At 47.8% G+C, this 17,660-nt stretch overlaps 1 protein-coding gene and 1 long non-coding RNA gene across 5 annotated transcripts in view; one reads left to right on the top strand and one right to left on the bottom strand.

Moving 5' to 3' along the window:
• LOC122460949 overlaps positions 1 to 17,660 on the top strand; it is a 526,129-nt gene that overhangs the window by 202,346 nt on the left and 306,123 nt on the right. The gene's annotated exons all lie outside the window — the stretch shown is intronic.
• LOC119859353 (TRAF interacting protein) overlaps positions 1 to 17,660 on the bottom strand; it is an 85,055-nt gene that overhangs the window by 20,411 nt on the left and 46,984 nt on the right. The window contains exons 14-16 of one of the 4 annotated variants that reach the window (XM_038411373.2): positions 16,214 to 16,339; positions 14,856 to 14,906; positions 13,632 to 14,144 (exon numbers count right to left, since the gene is read on the bottom strand). In XM_038411373.2, the coding sequence (XP_038267301.1) occupies positions 14,013 to 14,144; positions 14,856 to 14,906; positions 16,214 to 16,339 (309 nt within the window). In that variant the 3' untranslated portion in view covers positions 13,632 to 14,012. Of the gene's footprint in view, positions 1 to 13,631; positions 14,157 to 14,855; positions 15,235 to 16,213; positions 16,340 to 17,660 lie in introns of those variants that run through there. The other 3 variants (XR_006282595.1, XM_043518372.1, XM_043518373.1) reach the window with 3 other exon arrangements.

Below are 17,660 nucleotides of genomic sequence, written 5' to 3'. Positions count from 1 at the left end.
TCATTTGCTTTCTGGTTTTTAAGGGTTCACATTTTCAAGCATCTCACAGTAATGACGAGGGCTAAAAAACACTGTGACGAAGTGGGGGTTTTTTCAATGGTTTGCATGCTGAGGGGTGGGACTCAGTTTCCCTGGGTGTTACTGGTTTAACAAGGTGAAGGGAGAGGGAGTTTGTTGTTAAGGAGGACCAGCGAGGGAACTTGGGACCCCAGCCAACAGCCTGGAGAATGGATACCCTAGTGACTGGTGACTGGGAGGTCCAGCTCGGGATTCACAGCTGGTTCTGGCCAGTGGGCGGACTGGCTGCGAAGAGAGGACCCCGATGACCTGATCAGCCGGTTCCAGCCAGAGGGGGATAGAGGATGGCTGAGAGGAGAGGAGGCCCAGGAGACCCTGTTTACCTGGACAGAAGACAAGGGACAGAGGCAGGGCTTGGGGGAGGTGATATCAGATGCCCAGCTGGGAAGCAGGGCGGCTCAGGACTAGAGAGAGAGAGCAGGCAGAGCCCACCTGGATGCAGGGGAGACTTAGATGTGCTGTGCTGAGTGAGGCCAGGCCTGAGGGCCCTGAGAGTTTCCTATGCTGTGTTCAGATGTTCAATAAACCCTCCTGTTTTACGCTGGCTGAGAGTCGCTCTGGTCAAGAGATCAAGGTTGCATTATTCCCTCTGGGGGTGGAGGCCCTGGGGGTCCAGAGCAAGTGGACTCCCTGAGGGGGGCTCAAGGTGAGAGACAGGCGTGCTAAGGCTCAGAGAGGTGAGGTTCCAGGAGGAACAGAGGCTTAACCCCTGAGAGAGAGTGGACCCCCGAGAAGGGCTGTCACACTGAAGGCGGTTCCCCCCAGGGATTGTACGGGCCAAGAGTGGGCACAACCTGTGAGTCCATGACAATGCCTTTTTTAAAAAACTCAAAAGCTGAGATTCTCATGCATTTACATGACTCCGGAAGCTGAAGGCTCATGCTCAAATCACAGTGCACTTTGCTCAGCTTGGGTGATGAAAATGGAGCCATCAGTTTCACTTCCTGGGTCTCATGAACTCAGCATAAGGGTTCAGTGATCTGGCTGCAAACACAGCAGGGAAATGTTTATTCATTTACTATTGTTATTTTCAAAGCCAGCTCTGTTGGAGCCTTTTAAAAGTGATCTTGACCTTGGGCTTTGTACAAATTAGTTATTACAATCTTTAAACTCTTGGTCAAATTAGTGTTGACAGTTTCCCTTTAAGGAGCATGAATCAAGACATAGCCCTGGTCTACACTACGGGGTTAGGTCAAATTTAGCCACATTAGGTCGATTTTAAAATGAATGCGTCTACACAACCAATCCTGTTCCGTTGACCTAAAGGGCTCTTAAAATCGACTTCTGTAGTCCTCCCCGGTGAGGGGAGTAGGGCTAAAATCGACCTTCCTGGGTCAAATTTGGGGTAGTGCAGATGCAATTCGACAGAGCTATCCCAGAGTCCTCCAATGTGACTGCTCTGGACAGCACTTTGAACGCCAATGCACTAGCCAGGTACACAGGAAAAGCCCCGGCAAATTTTGAATTTCATTTCCTGTTTGGTCAGCGTGGTGAGCTCAGCAGCACAGGTGACCATGCAGTCCCCCCAGAATTACAAATGAGCTCCAGCATGGACCGAAAGGGAGGCACTGGATCTGATTGCTGTATGGAGAGAAGAATCTGTGCAGGCCGAACTCTGATCAAAAAGAAGAAATGCGAATATATTTGCCAAAATCTCACAGGGCATGATGGAGAGAAGCTACAACAGGGACACACAGCAGTGCCATGTGAAAGTCAGTCAGGAATCAATTTGGAGTGGGCAAGTGTCATAACCATACGGCTAAGGGTAGTCTAGAATTCCTCCTTACCTGTAAGGGGTTAAGAAGCTCAAATAACCTGGTTGGCATCTGACCAGAAGGACCAATGGGGAAAGAAGATACTTTGAAATCTTGGGGGAGGTGGGGGGGAAGGGAAGGCTTTGTTTATGTGTTCTCGTGGGAAGAACCAGAGAAGCATCAGGTCAGAAAACTCCTTCTCCTATAAACCATCCTAAAAGTCTCTCATATTACAAAAATTGTAAGTAAAAGCCAGGCAAGGTGTGTTAGATTATCCTTTGTTTTGCCTGTGAATTTTTCCTTTGCTGGAGGGAGGTTTATTCCTGCTTTTTATAACTTTGAAACTAAGCCTAGAGGAAGTTCTGCTGTGTTTTTGAATCTTTTGTTACCCTGTAAAGTTATTTTCCATCCTGATTTTACAGAGGTTATTTTTTACCTTTTTTAAAAAAAATAAAATCCTTCTCTTAAGAAACTGACTGATTTCTCTATTGTCTTAAGACCCAGGGGTTTGGTTCTGTGATCACTTTTTAACCAATTGGTTAGGATATTATTCGCAAGCCTCCCCAGGAAAGGGGTTGTAAGGACTTGGGGGGATAATTAGGGGGAATCGGAACTCCAAGTGGTCCTTTCCGATTCTTTGTTAAATCACTTGGTGGTGGCAGCGTACCCTCCAAGGGCAAAGAATTTGTGCCTTGGGGAAGTTTTAACCTAAGCTGGTAGAAATAAGCTTAGGGGGTCTTTCATGTGGGTCCCCACATCTGTACCATAGAGTTCAGAGTGGGAAGGGAACCCTGGCAGCAAATCTACTGTGGGTACTGCTGTGATCCAATGCAATCACTGACGTTCTGATATCAAGGGTAGTGACTCTGAGAAATGTGTGGGTCTGAGAAATGTGAGAAATACTGGATGGCTTTGCTGCAATAGGGTTCCCTAACTGTGGTGAGGCGATAGACGGAACACATATCCTTATCTTGGCACCAGACCACCTTGCCAACCAGTACGTAAAGCACAAGGGGTACTTTTCAATAGTGCTGCAAGCACTGGTGGATCACAAGGGACGTTTCACCAACATCAATGTGGGATGGCTGGGAAAGGTGCATGACACTCGCATATTTAGGAACTCCAGGCTGTTTGAGCAGTTGCAAAAAGGGACTTACTTCCCAGATCAGAAAATTACCGTTGGGGATGTTGAAATGTCAATAGTTGTCCTTGGGGACCGAGCCTACCCCTTGCTCCCATGGCCTATGAAGCCACACACAGGCAGCCTGGACAGTAGTAAGGAGCAGTTCAACTATAGGCTGAGCAAGTGCAGAATGGTGGTAGAATGTGCCTTTGGATGTTTAAAAGCTCGCTGGAGCTGTTTGCTGACTTAGTTAGACCTCAGCGCAACCAACATTCCCATTGTTATTGCTGCTTGCTGTGTGCTCCATAATATCTGTGAGAGTAAGGGGGAAGACATTTATGGCAGGGTGGGAGGTTGAGGCAAATCGCCTGGCGGCCGATTTTGAGCAACCAGACACCAGGGCAATTAGAAGAGCACAGCTAAGCATGCTGCGCATCAGAGAGGCTTTGAAAACCAGTTTCATGACTGGCCAGGCTACGGTGTGACTGTTGTGTGTGTTTCTCCTTGTGCAAACCCTCCCAGTTTTTTGATTTTAATTCCCTGTAAGCCAACCATCCTCCACTCTTTGATCACAGCTGGCAAAGGAAATAAAGTAACTATTGTTTTGAAACCATGCATTCTTTCTTTATAAATTAAAAAAAAAAGTGAGATAACTGACAAGGTAGCGCGGGTGGGGTGGGGTGCGAGAGAGAAGGACAAGGCCACATTGCTTATGATAGCCACACTACAAATCAAAACTGAATGACAGCTTTCTGTTGCTTGGGCCATCCTCTGGAGTGGAGTGGCTGAGTGCATTTTTTTTGTCTTCTAATCTGCGATAACCTCAGGAACGGAGATGATAGGGGGAGCATACATGGGGTTGGCTTCTTACACCTTCATAACATGTGGGAATGGTTTCAAACTGCAGTGCCATCCTTTCCCATAGCAAGCAATGGGCTGGGTTTCATATTTATGAGTGGCTGAGGTTTTCGGGTGGATGTGCAGTACACACCTCCCCCACCTCACTGCATAGCTATTCTCTGGGATGATCTCTTTTAGCCAAGCGCAAACAACCCAGCGTGAATGGGGTCCTTTTACTGTTCCCTTACAAAAAATTCCCCTATTTCAATCAGGTGACCATGAATGATATCACTCTCCTGAGGCTAACACAGAAAGATATAGACCGAATGTTGCTTGAATGCGACCAAAACCCAGGACCATTCATAGATTCATAGATACTAAGGTCAGAAGGGACCATTATGATCATCTAGTCCGACCTCCTGCACAACGTAGGCCACAGAATCTCACCCACCCACTCCTGCGAAAAACCTCTCACCTATGTCTGAGCTATTGAAGTCCTCAAATTGTGATTTAAAGACTTCAAGGAGCAGAGATTCCTCCAGTAAGTGACCCCTGCCCCATGCTACAGAGGAAGGTGAAAAAGCTCCAGGGCCTCTTCCAATCTGCCCTGGAGGAAAATTCCTTCCTGATCTCAAATATGGCGATCAGCTAAACCCTGAGTATATAGGCAAGATTCACCAGCCAGATACCCAGGAAAATAACTTTCTGTAGTAACTCAGATCCCACCCCATCTAACATCCCATCACAGGCCATTGGGCCTATTTACCATGAATATTTAAAGATCAATTAATTAGCAAAATCATGTTATCCCATCATACCATCTACTCGATAAACTTATCGAGTTTAATCTTAAAGCCAGATACGTCTTTTGCCCCCACTGCTTCCCTTGGAAGGCTATTCCAAAACTTCACTCCTCTGATGGTTAGAAACCTTCGTCTAACTTCGCTGCCATGCTTTGTGCTGCAATGATTCCAGAATACTTGCTACTGGCTTGCTGTGGTAGTCTCCTACCGTGGAGGATGAAATAAGGCAGTCCTCCCCAGAAATCTTCTGTAAAGGCTTTCAGAGTACCTTCAGGAGTGCTTCATGGAGATATCCCTGGAGGATTCCTGCTCCATCTCCAGACATGTGAAGAGACTTTTCCAGTAGCTGTACTAGCCACGAATGCATCCCAATTCTTCAGGGCAAATCAAACATTAAACACTATTGCTTTTAAACCCTGTACTGTAGTTACAAATGTGCACCCACCAGAGCTGCCTTCTCCGGCTTCAGGGTCAGGGATCCCACCTTGGAAGGGTATTGGCTCCGGTGATGAAAAGGTCCTGGCTGCTGGGGAGAACGGATTCACTGCTTGCCTACTGCGCATTCTCCTCCTCCTCGTCCTCTTCCACAAAATCCTCCTCCCTGTTGCATGAGACTCCCCCCTTGCAGGTGTCCACAGACAGTCATAGGGTAGTGGTAGGGTCCCCCCCAAAAATGCCATGCAGCTAATCATAGAAGCGGCATGTATGGGGATCTGACCCGGAGTGAACATTTGACTCCTTTGTCTTTTGGTAGGCTTGCCTGAGCTCCTTAACTTTCACATGGCACTGCTGTGTGTCCCTGTTGTAGCCTTTCTCCATCATGCCCTGTGAGATTTTTGGCAAATATATTCGCATTTCTTCTTTTTGATAAGAGTTCGGCCTGCACAGATACTTCTCCTCATACAGCAATCAGCTCCAGTGTCTCCCTTTCGGTCCATGCTGGAGCTCGTTTGCAATTCTGGGGGGACTGCATGTTCACCTGTGCTGCTGAGCTTGCCACACTGACCAAACAGGAAATGAAATTCAAAATTTGCCGAGGCTTTTCCTGTGTACCCTGCTAGTGCATCAGAGTTCAAAGTGCTGTCCAGAGCGGTCATATTGGAGCACTCTGGGATAGTTCCCGGAGGCCAATACTGTCAATTTGCTTCTGCAGTACCCCAAATTCGACTCAGCAAGGTCGATTTTAGTGCTACTCCTCTCCCTATACTCCAGGGATGAGTATAGAAATCTATTTTAAAAGCCCTTTAAGTTGAAAGAATGGGGTTGATTGTGTAGACGCATCCATTTTAAAATCGACCTAATGCAGCTAAATTCAATCTAGCGTAGATCAGGGCAAAGAAATGCCTGTCCCTGATCAAAGAACCACCTCACTCCTTACCCCTCCCATGGGATAAAAAAGAGCTGGTACTGACACCCTCCAACCCAAGACCCTCCAAAATGGAACATGACCATAAATTTTAAGGGGTGGGACCAAGGGCATGTGTGACATTGCACTCTATATGATTTTATGAAAATATGCTTCTGAGTGTGAATAAAATGTAACTGGAATATGCTTCGTGCAAAAGGTCTCTTGTATGGTATCATTACAAAGCTTATAATCTACTGAGTGTGGTCATTCTATTTGTATAAATGTATCACTCTTGTATCTGAAACTAGAGATATGAAATATAACTCTGAGGTCCTATTCTAGTTATGCAAAGTGTGGGCTATTAATGGTGGTTTGGAATCTTAATGGCTCCCATTAACCAGGATAATTGACTGTAGGTGGCTCTGTTTTACTTGTGGCACCTTAGAGACTAACTACTAAGGTGCCACAAATACTCATTTTCTTTTTACAAATACAGACTAACACCACTGCTACTCTGAAATCTGTTTTACTTGTAAGTCTTCCTGTATATGTGTGTGCTGGCAAGTGAGTAATGAAGTCTTACAGTGACATGTGATCATGTCACCTGAATTGGAATCCATCTTTAACCTGGTGCTTTTCCACTGAGAAGGAGGGATGGGAACCCAGTGGGACAAAGGATTCCCGCCTTATGCAAAAGATATACAAGTGGATGGAACAGAACAAACTGGAGAGCCATCATGAGAAATCCCCTAGCTACCACCTGAGCTGTACAAGGGCTGTACCAGGGGAAAGGATTGTGCCCAGACTAGTAAGAAAGAAAAGGAGTACTTGTGGCACCTTAGAGACTAACAAATTTATTTGAGCATAAGCTTTCGTGAGTTACACTACAGCTCACTTCATTGATGCATCCGATGAAGTGAGCTGTAGCTCATGAAAGCTTATGCTCAAATAAATGTTAGTCTCTAAGGTGCCACAAGTACTCCTTTTCTTTTTGCGAAAACAGACTAGGAAGGTGTCCAGTCTGTGAAAGAAACTTACTGAAACATCTCTAAGGATGAGATTTTATCTGTATTCAGTTTTATTACCATACTAGACATAGATTTGTGTGTTTTATTTTATTTTGCTTGGTAATTCATTTTGTTCTGTCTGTTACTACTTGGAACTACTTAAATCCAACTTTCTGTATTTAATAAAATCACTTTTTACTTATTAATTAACCCAGAGTATGTATTAATACCTGGGGGGGGGGGGGGAAACAGCTGTGCATATCTATCAGTGTTATAGAGGGAGAACAATTTATGAGTTTACCCTGTATAAGATTTATACAGGGTAAAACGGATTTATTTAGGGGTTGGACCCCATTTGGAGTTGGGCAGCTGAGTGGCAAAGGCAGAAACATTTCTTAAGTTGTTTTCAATCAAGCCTGCAGCTTTGGGGCACGTGGATCAGACTCTGGGTCTGTGTTGGAGCAGACTGGTGTGTGTGGCTTGGCAAGAGAGGGTACTGGAGTCCTAAGCTGGCAGGGAAAGCAGGGGCAGAAGTAGTCTTGGCACATCAGGTGGCAGCTCCCAAGGACGTTTCTGTGATCCAACCCATCACAGCATACACTACAGGTATAATTATGCCTCCTAAGGAAGGGGAAACTGGAACACTGGGAAAAGGCTTTGCCAGCATCAGCACTATGGATATGCTTGCTTGAATTGACCGCAATAAACATTGCATTGTCAGCACTTCAGCCTTCTGTTCTTCTGCATTCTGTCTGCTTAACAACAAGCAGGAGAGGGGTGGAAAAAAAAAAAATCATCACCCTGTGCACTAAGGGCCTGCTCCTACACCCAAGGAGGCCAGTGGGAGCTGACTTCAGAGGGCTTTAGAGCAGGCTTAGACCAATCTGATTCTTGTGCTTAAAACTCCTTGGAACAGAGCCCATCTCTTTTGTTCTGTGTTTGGACAGTGCCTAGCACAGTGGGGTCCTGCTCCATAAGTGGGGCTCCTGGCACTACTGCAGTCTAAATCAATGATTAATAATGATACCTTTAGACAAAATCTGTGTGCCTTTTGCCCCCTTCCTTCTGCAACCCACTGGTCAGTGTCTGCTACGTATGCTCCTGCAATTGGCCAAAGGAAGATGGCGTGGCATAAATACAATGAAAAGCCAAAAGAAGCAGGCTTTTCCTGAGACTGTTTCCCTAATGAAATAGCAGGGGCTGTTACTATTTGGGTGAAATTATAGAGACAAGCTCAGGCCCAGTTTTCACTTCCAATAACATTCTGTTCACTTTAATTCCAGATTTGGTTGTTTTTCTCAGGGTATGTCTACGAAATTAGGTCAATTTTATAGAAGTCAATTTTTGGAAGTTGATTTTACAGTCGATTGTGTATGTCCCCACGAAGCGCATTAAGTCGGTGGAGTGTGTCCTCAATACTGTGGCTAGCATTGACTTATGGAGCGGTGCACTGTGGTAGCTATCCTACAGTTCCTGCAGTCTCCACTGCCCATGGGAATTCTGGTTTAAGCTTCCAATACCTGATAGGGCAAAAACATTGTTGAGGGTGGTTTGGGGTACATGTCATCAGTTGCCCCTTCTCTCCCTTCGTGAAAGCAACGGTAGACAATTGTTTCACGCCTTTCTTCCTGGGTTACCCGTGCAGATGCCCTACCACAGCAAGCATGGAGCTCACTCAGCTCACTGCTGCAGTTGTGAGCATTGTAAACACCTTGCATATTATCCTGGAGTATGTGCAGAACTGAGCTAAGAGACACAGCACAAAGAGGATTGTGATGAGGACATGGACACAGACGTTCCTGAAAGCATGGGATGTGGCAATTGGAACATCATGGCAGCAGTGAGGCTGATTGATACAGTAGAATGCAAATTCTGGGCCCAGCAAACAAGCACAGACTGGTGGGACCGCATAATGTTGCGGGTATGGATGATTCACAGTGGGTGCGAAATTTTCACATGTGTAAGGCCACTTTCCTTGAACTTTGTGAATTGCTTTTCCCCACCCTGAAGCACAGGAATACCAAGATGAGAGGTGTCCTGACAGTTGAGAAGTGAGTGGCGATAGCCCTGTGGAAGCTTGCAATGCCTGACTGCTAAAAGGGATCAGCCCAGAGAATAGCCACGCAGTGGGGTCGGGGAAGGTGTGTGCTCCACCTGAAAATCACAGCCCCTCCTTTTAAATGTGAAACCCAACCCATTGCTTGCTATGGGAAAAGATAGTGCTGCAGTTTGAAACCATTCCCACATGTTATGAAGGCATAAGAAGCCAACCCCACGTACCAAAAGACTTACCATGGCTGCCTGGAAACCGAAGTCAGTTGCCCAGCCGTTTGTGATGTGTCACCATACCGGCAGGTGCTCAACATAAAAAGGCAAAATGCCATCTTGTACTTAAAGCACATGTGCTGTCTGCTGTGAATTGCTTGATTCACTGTGGAAGTCTCCCTTTTGTTCTCAGAAATATATCTTAAATTTTACTCTCCCTTTTTATCTCCCCCGCAGCTGCAAATGTTTCTATGCTCCCCCATCATCTCCTTTCTGAGATCACAGATTAGAAGGTGAAAAACATGCACTCACACCGACATTTTCCGAGCTCATGCAGTCCTCCCGCACTGATAGGGCGCAGCTTAATGCATGGAGGCATTCAGTGTTAGAGGCCAGGAAAGCATTAAGTGAGCACGAAGAGCAGAGGCAGGAGCGCGAAGAGTAGAAGCGATGCTGAGGCTAATGGGGGAAGCAAATGGACATGAAGCATCTGGTGCAGCGGCAAGAAAGCCAACAGCACAGACCCTCCCCCCCACACTGCATGCACTGTAAACCGGCTGACCTCCTCCCCAAGTTCCATATCCTCCTCACTCAAATGCCCAAGAATGTGGGGGGGGGGGGGGAAGGGGCGGAGGCTCCGGGCACCCCGCCACTCCACTCCAGAGGATGGCCAAAGCAACAGAAGGCTGCCATTGAAACAGTTTGATTTGTAGTGTGGCTACAAAAGGCAACGTAGCCTTGTCCTTCCCTCCTCCCCCACCCCACCCGGGCTACCTTGTCAGTTATCTCCCCCACCCCTTTTTTTTTAAATTAATAGAAGAAAGAATGCATGGTTTCAAAACAATAGTTACTTTATTTCGAAGGAGGGAAGGGAGGGAGGGTGGTTTGGTTACAGGGAATTAAAAAAAAATCAACCAAGGTGGGTGGGTTTGCATCAAGGAGAAAAACAGTCACACCATAGCCTGGCCAGTCATGAAACTGGTTTTCAAAGCCTCTCTGATGTGCAGCGTGCCTTGCTGTGCTCTTCTAATCATGCTGGTGTCTGGCTGCTCAAAAATCGGCCACCATGTGATTTGCCTCAACCTCCCACCCCGCCATAAATGTCTTCCCCTTTATTCTCACAGATATCATGGAGCACACAGCAAGCCGCAGTAACAATGGGAATGTTGGTTATGCCGAGATCTGACCTAGTCAGCAAGCTTTTAAACATCCAAAGGCACATTCTACCGCCATTCTGAACTTGCTCAACCTATAGTTGAACTGCTCCTTACTATGTCCAGGCTGCCAGTGTACGGCTTCATGAGCCATGGGAGCAAGGGGTAAGCTGGGTCCCCAAGGATAAATATTGGCATTTCAACTTCCTCAATGGTAATTTTCTGGTCTGGGAAGTAAGTCCGAGCAGTTGCAAGAAGGAATAGTCCTGAGTTCCTAAATATGCAAGCATCACGTACCTTGCCCAGCCATCCCATGCTGATGTCGGTGAAATGTCCCTTGTGATCCACCAGTGCTTGCAGCACCATTGAGAAGTACCCCTTGCGGTTTATGTACTGGTTGGCAAGGTAGTCTGGTGCCAAGATGGGGATATGCATGCCATCTATCGCCCCACCACAGTTAGGGAAACCCATTGCAGCAAAGCCATCCAGTATGACCTGCACATTTCCCAGAGTCACTACCCTTGATATCAGAATGTCAGTGATTGCATTGGCTACTTGGATCACAGCAGTCCCCACAGTAGTCTTGCCCACTCCAAATTGATTCCCGACTGACCGGTAGCAGTCAGGCATTGCAAGCTTCCACAGGGCTATCACCACTCGCTTCTCAACTGTCAGGGCAGCTTTCATCTCGGTACTTCCGTGCTTCAGCGTAGGGAAAAGCAACTCACAGAGTTCCAGGAAAGTGGCCATATGCATTGAGCCCACTCAGCTCACCCTCACTGCTGCTGTTGTGTCCTGGGTGCTGCTGTCAGCCAACAGTGCAGTAGGTCTGCTAACCGTCATCATCCATCGCTTTCCACTGCAACTCTGTTCTCCTGCAGCTCAGGGGATCTGTTCTGGTCGTCCTGGGTGCTCCTAACAGTTGTCATCCACCGCTTCCACTTCAACTCTGCTGTCCCGCAGACGCCATACCACGGCAAGGATGGAGCCCGCACAGCTCACCATCATCGCTGCTGCTGTGAGCATTGTAAACACTGTGAATCATCCCATACCTGCAACACTATGTGGACCCACCAGTCTGTGCTTGTTTGCCTGGCCCAGAATTAGCATTCCACTATATCAACCAGCCCCACTGCCGCCATGATGTCCCAATTGTCAGACATTCCTGAAAGCATGGGCTGTGACAATTGGGACATCATGTGAGAGATGTCAATGTGACTGGCCAGGATGTTTCCCTTGGCTATCAGATTAAAAACCAGTTTTGTGCCTGAGGCAGACCCCTCCTTTCAGAGGGGGTTTGCACCAGGCATGTTCTGGCCCAAAGACTCTAGGTTAGGGAGAGAATTGCCATGCCACCCTACTAGCAAGGACAGTTGGAGATGAAACACCCAGCATGGGGAGACTGCCCATCCCTGTCCTGGAAATGCAGCCCTGGATGCTACAGGCTAATAGACACTGAATCCCCTTCCTCCATCTTCAGGTCTACACTGGTCCTGAAACCAAGCTAGAATTTTGTCCCTCAAGGGGCCCGTCACCATCAGAAGCACCAAAGCCTCAGAGAACAGGCCAGCAGGGTGAGGAAATTCATTGTTTATTGTGTGCCAACAGAGGCTCCTGGGGGGAATGTAAGGTCAGGCCCAAACAAGGCCAGCCCTCTGTGAAGAAAGAAGTGGTTTGGGACTATTTAGAAAAGCTGGACAAGCACAAGTCTATGGGCCAGATGTGCTGCATCTGAGAGTGCTAAAGGAGTTGGCAGATGTGATTGCAGAGCCATTAGCCATTATCTTTGAAAACTCATTGCAATAGGGGCAGGTCCCGGATAACTGGAAAAACACTAATGTAGTGCCTATCTTTAAAAAAGGGAAGAAAGAGGATCCTGGGAACTACAGGCCAGTCAGCCTCACCTCAGTCCCTGGAAAAATCATGGAGTAGGTCCTCAAGGAATCAATTCTGAAGCACTTAGAGGAGAGGAAAGTGATCAGGAACAGTCAGCATGGATTCACCAAAGGCAAGTCATGCCTGACTAATCTAATTGCCTTCTATGACGAGATAACTGGTTCTGTGGATGAGGGGAAGCAGTGGACGTGTTGTTCCTTGACTTTAGCAAAGCTTTTGACACCATCTCCCACAGTATTTTTGCCAGTAAGTTAAAGTAGTATGGAATGGATGAATGGACAATAAGGTGGATAGAAAGCTGGCTAGATTGTCGGGCTCAATGGGTAATGATCAATGGCTCCATGTCTAGTTGGCAGCCGGTATCAAGTGGAGTGCCCCAAGGGTCGGTCCTCAGACCGGTTTTGTTCAATATCTTCCTTAATGATCTCGAGGAACGTGTGGATTGCATCCTCAGCAAGTTTGCAGATGACACTAAACTGGGAGGAGAGGTAGATATGTTGGAGGGTAGAGATAGGATACAGAGGGCCCTAGAGGATTAGAGGATTGGGCCAGAAGAAATCTGATGAGGTTCAACAAGCGCAGAGTCCTGCACTTAGGACAGAAGAATCTCATGCACCGCTACAGACTAGGGACCGAATGGCTCAGCAGCAGTTCTGCAGAAAAGGACCTAGGGGTTACAGTGGACGAGAAGCTGGATATGAGTAACAGTGTGCCCTTGTTGCCAAGGCCAATGGCATTTTGGGATGTATAAGTAGGGGCATTGCCAGCAGATCGAGGGACGTGATCGTTCCCCTCTATTGGACATTGGTGAGGCCTTATCTGGAGTACTGTGTCCATTTTTGGGTCCCACACTACAAGAAGGATGTGGAAAAATTGGAAAACATCCAGCGGAGGGCAACAAAAATGATTCGGGGACTGGAACACATGACTTATGAGGAGAGGCTGAGGGAACTGGGATTGTTTAGTCTGAGGAAGAGAAGAATGAGGGGGGATTTGATAGCTGCTTTCAACTACCTGAAAGGGGGTTCCAAAGAGGATGGATCTAGACAGTTCTCAGTGGTAGCGGACGACAGAACAAGGAGTACTGGTCTCAAGTTGCAGTGGGGGAGGTTTAGGTTGGATATTAGGAAAAACTTTTTCACAAGAAGGGTGGTGAAACACTGGAATGCGTTACCTAGGGAGGTGGTGGAATCTCCTTCCTTAGAAGTTTTTAAGGTCAGGCTTGACAAAGCCCTGGCTGAGATGATTTAGTTGGGGATTGGTCCTGCTTTGAGCAGGGGGTTGGACTAGATGACCTCCTGAGGTCCCTTCCAACCCTGATATTCTATGATTCTATAAAATCAGCAGCCAGGAGATTTTTAAGTCTGCTTTGTCCCACACTTTATTGCATTGCCTAGGAGTGAGGCCGAGATGAGTCAAACCAGGCAGAGTTGAGAAGTCCACATACCCCACCCACAGGGAGTCCTGCGCTCTTGAGCACAAACCAGTAACCTTGCACATCAGGCAAAGGCAGGCAGGTTGCTCAGCATCAGGAGCCCCATCTCCCAGGACAGCTGGCAGCACATGGCACATCCTGCCTCGCCATGCTCACGGTGTAGTCAGCCTGGACTGGATCAACAGCAAACAACATGGGAGAGTTCTGATTGACACTGTGTTGGTCCCAGCACCTTGGTTCTGCAGAGACATAGATAAGCCCCAAGTCTTCTGCCCAAGCATGCCTAAGTGACCAGGAAAGCCTTCGGGTTTACTGAAGGAAGCTGTCCAGTTTCACCTGGCTGGTGCCAGAGGAGGAAGCTACTGCAGTTGTGGATGCTGGCCTGGAGACGTTCCTCTTCCTGCTCTTTACAGCCAAGGGACGGATCTCCATTGGGTTTGTCTGAAGGGAAAACTGTCAAGGAAAACAAGTCTGAAAATGGGGAGCAGGGTGATTTATTACCAGCTCCGGGCTAGGCTAGGCTAACTTTTAAATCAGGACCATGTGGAAGGGTCTCAGATCTGCCCAGAGAACATGGCCACAAAAGTGACAGTCCAAGAGCTGTCAATTGTTACATAGTAATCAGATGATTCAGATCCCCAATTTTTTGTGAATGACATGATTCACATACAGGTCAAATACAGCCCCAGGACCTGTGCCCAGGTACATACAAGACCCACAGCAGCACATTATCTGAGCCACAAGTTCCCAGATTGATCAGGATTTTGTAAATTTCCCTCAGGAGTTCCCATCAGCTGATCCCTCTCCCTTCCTCCTCCCCCAGTGCCTGAAGAACAGAGCTGTGTAGTGGGACTACACACCAAAACAGTGTCTTTAACCAGACACGTAGTCAGATATTCTGCTCTCCCACCTGGGCCATGGGTGGGCAGTTTAATTTGGTGCATAGAAAACAGATTAAGTAAAATCAGCCTTTTCTGTGGGCAAAGTGCTCGCTTAAACAAGTTCCACCACATTCTCCCTTAAGAGTCCCCAGCCCATTCCCAAGCAAAGCCCGTGCATTATTCACCCTAGATACTCGCCCCAAACGAGAGGGAAGCAAAGCAGAACTTCCTGCCTGCTTATTTCCACAGCGCAGATAGTGGGGAAGGATACAGGCTGTATGAACTTAGTTCTACCTCCTAAGCCATCATACCCCATTCTCACCTAGAAGAGAAGAGAGGAGATATAACACCACGCAAAGTCTGCCTCTTCACTTGGGTGATGTTAGGTATATAACCCAGCTGGAAGCTTGCAGCATACTGGAAGGGAGGGATGGTTCCAGGCACTTTATAATGTGCAGAATGCTTTGGCCAAAGCAGACTAGCAACTAAGGTGTCCACCCTGAAACAAAAGCCAGAGCTTCAGGAAATCCTGAGCAACCACCCTCTCAAGATCAGGACCCTTTGAGGGTCTCCAAGTTGGCTGCCCAAAGTCACTTTTGAAGAACTTGGCCATATTCTGATGGAAGCTTACACAACGGACAGAACCTCCCCTACAAAAAAAAAAAAAAAAGATGTTTAGTCAAGCCCAGTTACTGGGAAACGTGGGGTAGCTACACAAGTCGCCGAGAGCTAGAGCAATGAGGGTGGACAGGATCTCAGTGAAGGGCTATGGCCATCTGACTAGCTTCACAGGAAGTGGCTGGTAGTGCATGCGGGAAGACAGACAGTTCTAAAGGAAAAGGAGTACTTGTGGCACCTTAGAGACTAACAAATTTATTAGAGCATAAGCTTTCGTGAGCTACAGCTCACTTCATCGGATGCATTTGGTGGAAAAAACAGAGGAGAGATTTATATACACACACACAGAGAACATGAAACAATGGGTTTATCATACACACTGTAAGGAGAGTGATCACTTAAGATAAGCCATCACCAACAGCAGGGGGGGGAAGGAGGAAAACCTTTCATGGTGACAAGCAGGTAGGCTAATTCCAGCAGTTAACAAGAACTGCTGGAATTAGCCTACCTGCTTGTCACCATGAAAGGTTTTCCTCCTTCCCCCCCCTGCTGTTGGTGATGGCTTATCTTAAGTGATCACTCTCCTTACAGTGTGTATGATAAACCCATTGTTTCATGTTCTCTGTGTGTGTGTATATAAATCTCTCCTCTGTTTTTTCCACCAAATGCATCCGATGAAGTGAGCTGTAGCTCACGAAAGCTTATGCTCTAATAAATTTGTTAGTCTCTAAGGTGCCACAAGTACTCCTTTTCTTTTTGCGAATACAGACTAACACGGCTGCTACTCTGAAACCTGTGATTATGCAAGTTCTAAAGGAAAGTCTCTAGCCACATCCTCTAGCCACATTCTCACATCCGCAAACCACAGGGAAAGCAAGAGTCTCATTTTCATTCACTCCCATTTAGATCACTCAGGGGGCTAGAATGCCTGTGACTGACCCTTGACAAGCCTCCACCACCGGAGGGCAGGGAGCAGCATCCTCGCTCTGATCGGCCAGAGCACATACTCACAGCTCCTGTGTTCTTGTGTGGCCCCAGCAGGCTGCCCATTGGTTGCTTCCGGGAAAGAACAGAGTTCCTGATGAACGCAGGAAAGAATTCTTCTAGAGAGTCATCCTCCGGCTCACCTACCCAGTTCTGTCCCAGGAAAGAGAAGAAAGGCAGCATGAGCGGCTTTACTCCCTGAATTTCATTTACAGAAACAGGTAGCATTGAATACCCTACCAGGCAGCTTAGGAATGATTGCTCCTGTACCCCATGGATTACCCTTTTAAAGTGGATCATGGAACTGCAGCTTCTCAGCTAGTCAGTATCAATATTTGTGGTTTCTTGCTATTAAGAACAAAGCTTGGGAGCAAGTGTTTGTGTTTCATGTGGCTAGTAAGACCAGCTCTCTACAAAGAGTTTGCCCCAGGATCCTTAGAGTTTAACACCACTGGTGTAACTGGCAATAGCAATAGCGTGTGCGCCAGGTGAGTGCACTGTAGAAATGCCCAGAAACTATTGAGAATGGATGGCCTGAAAGCCTAGAATAGCCCTTGGACTTGGGCAGCTGTGTTAGAGGTGTTCAGACGAATGCGCCTAGGCCACCGGTTTTCAAATTTTTTTCCTCATGATCCAGCTAAAGAAAATTGTTGATGCCCATGACCCAACATAATTATATCTTTTAACTAGAGTTTTCATAAAATCATAATATTGCAATACATTCCAGCTTAACCCACTTTACATATCTAACACTAGCCTTAGTAAGCCTATGGTAAGGAGCGTGGGAGGTGGCCCAGGGTAGGGCAGAGGGTGGGGTGAGGGCTCTGTCTGGGAGTGAGGGCTCTAGTGTGGAGCTGGGGATGAGGGGTTCAGGATGTAGGAGGGGGCTAAGGGCTGGGGCAGAGGGTTAGGACGTGGGGAGAGGGTGAGGGCTCTGGCTGGGGGTGTGGGCTCTGGGGTGGGGCCAGGGATGAGGAGTTTGGGGTGCAGGCAGCCTACCCCAGGGCTGGGGCCAGGACTCCCCCCAGCCCTCTCCCCACTGGCAGCAGCTAGCTCTGGGGGAAGGGCCTCTCTCCCCCCTTGCTGGCAGAGCTCTGGGGGAAGGAGCCCCTCTCGCGTCTTGCTGGCAAGCAGCAGGGAGTATCGAGCTCCGGGAGAAGGGCCTCTCTCTCCCCCTGCCAGCCGGCAGCACAGAGCTCCCTCTGCACGGAGCTCAATGGGAAGGGTCCCCTCTTTCCTGGCTGGCAGCAGTGAGCTCCAGGGCTGAGGGAGAGGCCCGTAGCAGTCCTGCAAGCCCCAACTTGCTCCTCTCCCCAGTTCCCGCCCACCCCCTACCTCTTTCCTCTCCAGGTCCCTGCTGCCCCTTTAAAGCTGCTGCCTGGCAACGATAGTTATGATTTGAATCAGTGAGGCAACCCAGTGCTGGACATTCCGTGACCCAGTACTAGGTCGGGACCCATACTTTGAAAAACAG

Source organism: Dermochelys coriacea, chromosome 7 (assembly GCF_009764565.3).
Source record: "Dermochelys coriacea isolate rDerCor1 chromosome 7, rDerCor1.pri.v4, whole genome shotgun sequence".
In the NCBI taxonomy this organism is placed as follows: Eukaryota; Metazoa; Chordata; order Testudines; family Dermochelyidae; genus Dermochelys; species Dermochelys coriacea.
The sequence above is the reverse complement of the archived record's forward strand: the minus strand, read 5'-3'. Positions and strand labels throughout refer to the sequence as shown.